This window comes from Gossypium raimondii, chromosome 12, assembly GCF_025698545.1.
Source record: "Gossypium raimondii isolate GPD5lz chromosome 12, ASM2569854v1, whole genome shotgun sequence".
Lineage (NCBI taxonomy): Eukaryota > Viridiplantae > Streptophyta > Magnoliopsida > Malvales > Malvaceae > Gossypium > Gossypium raimondii.
Window position 1 is genome coordinate 50,031,765 of NC_068576.1, and position 9,965 is coordinate 50,041,729.

Sequence of the window (9,965 nt, forward strand, 5' to 3'; positions counted from 1 at the left end):
TTGCTACTCGGGGTAGAGAAGGTTTTTTTCTTTTTCTTTTAATAATAAAGGATATTATGGGGTTAAGTACGTTTGAACCGCATCTTTCATATTATTGCAATAAAATTAATGTCAATTAAATTAGAATTCAATTGACCTTAAATATTAAATCCTAAACTCTGTTGTAAGCTTAGGGTAAGAAAAGAAATTTTTGCTTTCTATTTATTTATTTATTCTTTTGTATAAATTATAAAGTGATTTTTAACTTAGGGATGGAGGATAGAATCTTATTAGAAATCTTGTACAAATAAATTAAACTAAAAATTGAATTTTATGATAATTTTCTCAAAGAAATTTAAATCCCCTCCCATTGTTTGGTTTAAAATTTCAGCGTGTGGGGCATTTAGGTACTGTGCTTTAGAGTCATTGAACACTATTGATACAAGAATCTGAGACTCTCCACTATTTTAGATTTAGACTTAGGAGGGTAGGCAGGCGCTCCTTGTTTAATCTTTGAGTGCAAAAGGTACTTCTCTACAAAGCCAAAATTTTAAAAATAAAAATAAAACCCTAGAGGGATTAAAGAAAGAATCAATTTCACAAGGTACAAACACCAAATTGGCAAAATGTGGGTACCTTGGCCAAAGAAGGTATACCCTAAATCTATCTTGCTTTTATATACTAAAAAAAATCCGTGATTATAAAACTGAAAATTTGTAATACGATTATGTTGGAATTAGATTGAGTTCAACATGCCAAAATTGACTTATCCAATAAAATGGTAAGAAATTATTTAGTGAAGTACCCCAATGATTGAGTAGTTGAAATTTCAGAAAGATATGCATAGTGGGCATGGGTTTGTCATTAAGCAATAAAGTGCTGGGATCCCAAACCGAAGATAATGAGTAAATAATACCAGATGCTGGGAAGTGCTTCAGGTTTGGCATTAACCAAATAATCACCTCATAAACAGCAAGACACCTGCTCCTGTTTGTGGGCCTTCCATTTGCACCATTTCAAAACAATATATAATACACCCATCAGTAGAAGAATTTTTAAAATACCCTTCCACACATAATATATATATTACATGTTTTTATATTCCAATCTCAATATTTATAATCCATTACAATATATTTTCAGCCCGTTCAATTTTCGAAGAGCCATCCTGCTCCTGTTGTTGTTGTTATTAACAATCTCTTATAATTGTGATTCGAATCACCATTATTCTTATCTACGAGGTTCAACCTAAGAATATGTTACTGATTTAGGTGTCCCAAATTTCTTTTACAAAAAATTTTAGGATTGAAACAATTTCTATACAATTAAAATAATTTAATTAGGGTAAAGTGTAAAATAAAATCTACTAATATCTCATATTTTTAATGGATCTTAATATAAATAATGTTATTATATATGAGAATAAAATAATAATGATAAAAACTTCACTAACAATCGATGGGATAATTTGTTCAAATTAAAATGGAAAAATTAAGATACATATATTGAGAATTCTGAAGGATGTTCAGAATTTTGTTTTTTTCTTAAAAAAAAAAAAAGTCAAAACCCAAATTTGTCCTTTTAACTTCAATCTTCGGTAGGAAAAAAGACAAGAAACATAAATGAGTGGCCAAAAGAAACAGTAAATTAAAGTCTTCACTGTTCTGTTTTGGCTAGCTTAAAGGCTTAAAAGTAAGAGATTTTTTTATTAATAAAATTATATGCCCGAAAATAATTTCTTATTAAATCCAAATAAAAGTGTAACTTATAATATATTTAAATTCGGTTTTTTTATTTTTATTATTTAAATATATTAAAATCCGTAATAACATGAAAAACATAGGATGAAGAAAATAATTATAAAAGAAGTACGTTTCATTAATAAAACAGTAAGTACAGAATGCTAATTACAGATTACATATGATTATTATAGATTTGAAAAGAAATGAAAGAGAGACAAAGATTCACGATGTGGACTGAAAAGACAAAGAAATTAAACCCACATTATTAGACATTAATTTTTTTTTTAAAGTTATTGTTTTGCATGGGTTAACCTCAGCCCATGCAAAAATCAAAGTAAACACGTAAGCTTAAAGACATGTTTCAAGTGGAAACCTCTTTTCATATCACCCACTCGAAATAAACTCTTTTTTTTTTTTAAACTTTGTTGAAAGCATTCCCTTCAGTTCTTCCGCCGTTGTTAGATTTGGTTGAGTTAGGAATGACGGCGTTTACATCCGAGCCAAGCTTGGCAACATCAACGACGACGACTGGGTGGTCCGATAATTGAAGCTTGGGATCTGATTCTTCCACTGTTTTCTTGGGATGGTTCTTGTAAACGGCATAAAGTATCATTTGAAGTACTCCAAAGATGAATCCGAGGATGTTTGGAACCTGTTGTTGATTAGACGTTAACCCACAATCATTAAAGATAAAAAACAAAAGTAGATATAAATGTCTAAATCAATTGATTTGTGGTTAAATGAGATAATTAACGTACGGCGACATTCATATCTTTTAAACAAAGGCCATAGAAGAACCACATCACAGCTCCTAAAGTGAGGAACACTGATAAAGTAAATGGCATGTACTCAACGCTCTTCGTTTTTATGACTTTTCTCTGCAAAAAAAAAATAAAAAAATAAAAAATTAGTTTAAAGGGTTTACTTTTATTATGTTAATTATTAGCTTAAAAATTGATGAGTTATTCTCACCACAATGGCGAGAGGTGCGACGAACACAGCCAAAGCGAATGCCATGCAAATGTAACCCAAAATCAGGAGACGAAGGGAAGGGTTTTTTAGGAAGTAAGTTGCGAGAAAGATAACTCCGAACCCGAAAACGTTGAAGAGAAGCATAAGCTTCACTGTGACGATCTGCAAATTCACCCATTTCAACGTATTTGAATCAGATATGTATAAACTATATATATATATATATATATGTTGAGAAGTAATTGATGGATGTAAAGAGAGTGTTACCTTTTCTTTCTTTGGGCCGTAGTAAAAGTAAGTAACAATGTAAAAAGTTTGAATGAAAACGCAGAAAGTGTTGATGGTAATGAGGAAAATGGCATCTTTCTTAAGCAGTGCATAGTAAATCCAAAGCATCGCACTGAAGAGCGAAACCACGTAGGGAATCGACTGGAAACCTTCCGATGTTTTCTTCTTGTATATTTGGTAAAATGTTGGCCTGAAACATTAATGGATAACATAATACCCTCCATTAATAACACAAACTCTCACTAACATCATCCAGCAAAATAAAAATAATAGAGCTGACGAGAAAACTCACAGTGGAGCCAAGGAAACCATGAATGAAACAGCGTTGCCTAGAAAACATGACAAATTAACGAAACGTCAAAAGGGATTGAATAGTAAAGCTGATAATATTCACTAAAAGGAAGAATAATAAACATGAAGAATATGTGTGTGTGTATATACCTAGAATACCAAAAACAAAAACCCAAGACAAGTGAAGAGCCATGATGATCACTGTGCTATATAATTGTGTGTTTGTGATTTTCTCTCAATCTCTGTAAGAGAAAGTGAGTATTTGTTGTCAAAGTGAAGAAGCTCTTTCTACCTCTTACTTCCACGATCTGTGAAGCATTCTCAAGGTTTATATTTATAGCCGAGGAGAACGGGCTGGGGATGAGGAAACGACAAAGAAGGGAGGTCAAGTTTTATTTTATCATGCGCAATATTTGAATTTTTAATTCTCCTTACTTTTTAAATCTGATTATTGCTGTGAAAAAAAAAAATTAACAAATCACACCTCTAATTCATGTTGAATTTAATTGTATTTTTATAATTTAATATTAAAGGTTAGTTTATTTGTAATTAGTGTAAAAGTAATGATGACGGTGAGATTACATACTGTAGTATAGCGTGATATATATACCTAAAAATTGTAATTTGAATTCACCCTAAATTTATTGTTTAATAAATAATTTACATATATTTAAAAACTGTAATTCTAGTATAAAATTTAACATAAAACTCAATGATTAAAGAATAACATATCATTAATTATAAATGAAGATTAAAAAATACATATAAAATCACAATTCTAGCAAGCAAAAAAAATCATAAAACCATTGAATTGATAAATGATTTTGTCATTCTAAATAAATCATGATTTAACCAGTCTACTTAATTATTATTATTTTTTGAATGTGTGGCATGCATTAAAAGAGTATTAATTTGTTTTTTTCTTGGGCAGTGAGCTTTTAGAAATACAAAAGGTGTTAATAGGCAAAAAGAGCTTTTGTAATTAAACTTCCAAATAAGCTCCCTTGCTAGCAATAGACAAAGGTGTATTAATCCCAAATAGGACGGTTGATCTTGAATTGAATGCAAGCACCCCTAATCCCCACCTAATTAAACCCCCCCTACATCACATTAACCTTATATATTTCCTACTACACACATATTTTTACACAATGCTCCCATATGGGTCCTACATTGATCTCTTTATGATGTGTCACCCACCATGTGGTTTTAAGGTTTACAACTCACACTTGATTGGGTCACATTTGGGTTCGTGGAACTTGCTCATTCCTCTCCACAACTTGGGTATCTATTGCCCTATTTAGAAAAAGTTGCCCTGCTACCATTATATCATACCATACCAGTACCACATAACAACATAGTATATATGAACACATGGTTTAAAATGATTTTGATAAAGACCTTCGATTTAAGACTATATGCTTAAATGTTCTTTTTCTGTTAAGTCAAAATTTTATTAAAAGTTTTTAAAAAAAATGATCATCAATGAGATACAAGTCTCACAAAAAAGGAAAAAACAAAAAACATTATAGGTAGATTAGTCACTCGATAAATCCAAATATAATGTAATCAATACCATGATTTATGCTTAAACACGTATGAACTTTTAAGATTTTGAATGTTCTTCGTCTTGTAATTTTGTTTTTCATCAATAAATTAAATTGAGACCCACGTAATCTTATGTTGGATTATTAATACTTATAATCATGAAAATGTTTAAACTAATCGTATTTTGATTTTTTAAAATTATTTGTTAGATGAAATTTTGTTCGAGGAGAAAAGATTATGATGGTGTATGTATGTATGGTGATGGGATGCTGTAGGGCATAGGAATGCATAATGGATATCCATGCATAAAGAGAATCTAACCCACTTGCTCCGTCTGACGAGTACTTTTGAGTTGAGGGATCTTAAAAGGCATGATTTTTAGTGACATCTTTTTACTCCCAGGTGTAATCGCACTTGCTTGGGCATGCCATCCCCATCCAACCCTCCACAATCCATCCACCATCACCATGCAACATAATCTTGATGTTCTTCTTATTTACCAAAACAAGCAACATTTCTCTCTTTTTTCTCATTTTTCTTTTTATCTTCTCACAGTTAATTCTAAATACAGGACTCCTACTCTTTGTCAACTGTAATAGGTTTGGCCCATATGAATTAAGGATTTTACTGTTTCAACTCCATCTTTAAATATTAATATTAAATCATTTTAAACATTTAATAAGTTTTTAACTTGTAAAAAAAATGAAATTTTGAAAAAATAATATGGGCCAGAGTCTAGCCAAATCCGATCTATGAATAAATCTATCTTCAAGGCCAAAGTAGTAGATGACAATGCCAGAATTATATATATACTATATATACAATGGCTAAATGAGTAGGTGTCACGAATCAACTCAATACCAATTCAGTTGTAAAATTATTAAAAATACTCTTATTTTAAAGGGTAATTAATATTATTATTAGGGTATTTTATCTTTTCAAACTTGTATATAATTTTAAACAAAACAATTGAATAACATTATTTAAGAATCAAACACAAGACCAACAATCATATAGAAAACTCTTACCACTCCACTAATAATCATCATTTGCTGATATATTTTATAAATATTTTTTAATATAAAATATTTCCGTTCACCTACATCATGGTATATATATATATAAAGTGTGAGATTTATCATTTTGTGTAAGTTTGAACTTGTGTTGATTGAAAATTTGATATGGAAAGTAAGTGATTTGTCACTCCACAAACAATTAGTTATTAATATTAGGATTAGAAATTAAAAATTATAGTGAGTAGAACGAATTTTAAAATCCGAAAAGCTAATCCAGGTTCATCTTGCATTTGCAAAAAGAATGAAATATGGATTACATTATCCAAAACATCATCCATACGATATTATACAATAATAAGGAGGGAACGAAATATCTTTTCTTATTTTAATTTAAATCGTATGTTCATTACGTAAAATTTCCGGAAAAGAAAAAGAATCCAAAGTGGGCAGCAATGGTGGGTGTGGGCAACATGCATGGCTGCCTTTATTAGGTTTAACTAACTACTTCTCTCGTATCAACTAAATTTTAGTTCTCGTATAATGTTTTTCAGGTCAGATTACTTCCATTTTATCATTTATGAAATAATCTATTATTATCAGCAAATGAATCAAGCAACTTTTCTTTTTCTTGAGCATAGCATTTGGTCCGAAGAATTGGGCAGGGCAGGCATAGGATAAGGATTTATTTCCACCCTGTATATAAGGTTAGCATTTGGAAAGTTGAAAGCCCACCACCCAAAAAAAAATTATTTTAATTAATTATATAAAAAGGGTAGATAAGTTCTTGAGCTTTATACTACTGACGGAAAACGAGAAATGAGGGATGAGAGAAAGTGCGATGGAAAGTGCTTGATGTGGAATAAATGTGGTATTATATATATCCGAAATTATAATTAAATTAAAGTATGATTAAAATTTTTGAATCGAATATATCTGTCGAAACCAATTTTAATTTTGAAAAATAGGGATCGACTTTTGAAAATAAAATGGGAGTCGTCACCGATTTTTTATTAAGGTGTGACCGGTTCACCATTAAAATGATTTTTTGGTCTACGAATTTCGAGAAAATAGGTTCGGGAGTCGGTTACGCACGAGGAAGGGTTAGCACCCTCGTGACGCCCAAAATTGGTACCGAATTGATTGTTTAATGTCTTAGTGTCGAAACTTTGAAAAGATTCTAAAATACGATCCTTTGAAGTTTAAATTTGAATAAACCAAATTGAATGATAAGACGTACTTCCTTCGAAGAAATAAATTGTCACACTCAATGAGTTAGGGTGTGACAACTCAATTGTCAAAATTAGGTATGTCTTTTTAATTTTTAAATTTCAAAATTCATGCATCTTGAGGAGGTTGTTCAGTCATTTAAGTCAAATTAGAAATCAGAATCCAGTAAGTTAGGTTTCGATTTCTCGAGGTTCTTAAACGCCAAACATTGCCTTTATTTTAAAATCAGGATAACAAAATGTCACATCCAATAAATTAGGATCCGGCATTTTGAAATCCTAAATGCTTAGTTTTAAAATTGTATGATTTTAATAAAATAAGCACATGGCTACCTAAGTTCATCGAGAAAAATTGGAACCCAGTAAGTTAGGGCACAATTCTCTCAAGAATAATAAACGCTAGGCCTTTTTTAATATGAAATAGGATGATGAAAGTAAAATTTTTAAAAGAAATATGTAATGTAAAGATAAATGATAATTCAAACTTAGACAAATAAAGTAACAATAATGATTTTATTCACATTACACATGAACTTAAAATAAACTTGACATAAAATGATAATAACATTATAGAACAATATTTTGAAATGAATTCGTAACAACTAACATACATTTATTAATTTACAAGTAGTACGCATAAGATGAAAATTCAATATAAATAATGACAAGTAATATAATATGTAGAAGTTGAAATATATAAAATATAGATGAAGATATTTTTTAAAATAAATTATATACATGTATACGATAATATCATGCTAAAAATATTTTTATATAAAAATATAATGAGTGAAATTAAAGAAGAAAATATTAAAGAATGTATGTGACATAACGAATTTACATAGAAAATGATTAATCTAAATAATAATGAATACATAACAATACATAATACAAGATAAATTTTAAAATAATAGTATATTAGATTTCTTTTAAAAACGTGTGATAAACTAAAATAATAATTTAGAACAAATATATCACATCTTAGAATTATGTTAACACTTAAAAACAATGTCAAACGAATGCTAAAATATACTATAAATAAATTTAAAATAGATATTAATCCAATTTGCAATTATACTATTAAAATTAAATTTGAATTGAAATTCAAAAATAATAATAATAAGAGGTTTTGATATCGTAAAAACAATAAAAATTTACAAAATTAAATGAAATACTAAAAAAGAATAATAAAAAAACGATTGAATTAAGACCGCGGCATTCAAAGGACTAAATTTACAATCAATCCAAAACTAAGGACCAAAAGACCAATTAAACACGCAACTTCAAAAGTTCAAATCCAGAGGACAAAACGCCATCTTTTGATCTTGGACCAAAATGAAATCAGAATAAAAGATGTGGTATAATTAAAAAAAAAACTAAAAGAAATCGGATTGAAACAATATAAAACAAAGGAGGACCTGTTGCATAAATAGACCATTAAACAAAACTGCGCGGATCCCTCCCCAGGTCGGGTCACCGCGCGGGTGCTAGCGTCATACGACACCGTTTTGAGACCACCAGTCCCGGCCTCAAACGATGCCGTTTATATTTGGATCTAAGTGAATACAGAATCAAATACGAGGTATAAATTACAAATCAAAAACAGAAGTCAAATCATAATTTCATTAAACACGGAAGGACTCATTAAGTAAATAAACCAAACGATCCATAGTGCGCGGATCCTTCCCTGATCGGGTCACCGTTCGGATCGGGTCTTCAAAACAGCACCATTTTAATGCCATTACATTGGCTTTGAACGGTGATGTTTTAAGTCCTGCGTTTAAAACTAAAAAACCCTAAAACTACCGTTTACATTAAATCAAAACATAAACTTAAAAGACTCTGCGCCGTTCTGCGCTCCTCAAGCATGCGAACAGCCTCTGATTTCAACCTATTCTCTGACGACAATGGAGAAGGCCGAAATCCCACCGCCAGGTATGATTTTTTCTTTTCTTTTTAGTTTCTCTCTTAACTATCGATTAATGAACACAAAAATCAAAAAAGGGAAGAAAAGTAATGAAACTAATAACCAGCAAAATAAAGAAGAAAATAAACCCAGAAATCACCTTTCAGTATTTCGTTCTTTTTTTATATTCGAATATGCCCCTCTTTACAGTGTTTGTATTGGCTTTTTATAGCCAAAATACAGAAAGAAAAAAGAAATCAAAAGAAAACTAAAAGAAATCCCCAAAAATCCCCTTTGTTGTCCCTTTTCTGTCATTTTTTTGCTGCTCCTTTCGTGTGTGTGCTTGTTTGTTTGCTGCGCAGGTACGACGTACGGAAGCCAGCTGTGACATGGAGGGGACGTGTGGCGGATATGGAGGGTACGGAGGGGCACGTGGGAGCAGAGGCGCGTGCAGGGAGCGGCTCGAAGGCGTGGTTCGTGCGAGGGCAGTGCCTGTTTGCGGCGCTGGGGTTTGCCCTAGGGTTTTAACTTCTGATTTTGCATCGTTGGGCCAGTAATTGGTTATTGGGCTAGATTTTGTAATTTGGGTTGCTAGGGTGTATTGGGTTAGTGATCTGGGCCAAATTTTGTAGTCTGGACTGTACTAATTGGATTTTGAATTTATATTTGGAAGTTTTTTTATTTATGCGGGCCCGGGCCGAAATTGGGCCTTACAATATCTATTTAATTAGATTTGTTTATGTTAATTGAGTTTTAGTTGCATTGACACGAGTATTATTACTAATGCAAGAGGACGTAAACTTAAGTGTGTTAAAATATATTATTTATATATTGAAACCTATAATAAGGTTATTTAAAAAAAACAAATGAACTAAATTTATCTATAAATTAAATCAATCTTTTAAAATTAAGATTAAGCTTGAATTAAATTAGTTCAACAACCCATTTCACTAATATATATTTATATATTTGATAATTAAATCTAAATTTGAAATAT

The 9,965-nt window shown here is 30.6% G+C and overlaps 1 protein-coding gene across 1 annotated transcript; it reads right to left on the reverse strand.

The window, feature by feature from the left end:
• Positions 1-1,836: 1,836 nt before the first annotated feature.
• On the reverse strand, positions 1,837-3,589 carry LOC105764817 (bidirectional sugar transporter SWEET10). Its single transcript, XM_012583584.2, has 6 exons — positions 3,423-3,589; positions 3,274-3,310; positions 2,961-3,171; positions 2,694-2,855; positions 2,480-2,599; positions 1,837-2,373 (listed from the first exon to the last, which is right to left on the reverse strand). Exons 1-6 carry the CDS (start codon positions 3,463-3,465, stop codon positions 2,137-2,139), a joined length of 810 nt encoding a protein of 269 aa, XP_012439038.1. The 5' UTR covers positions 3,466-3,589; the 3' UTR covers positions 1,837-2,136.
• Between the last annotated feature and the right edge of the window lie 6,376 nt (positions 3,590-9,965).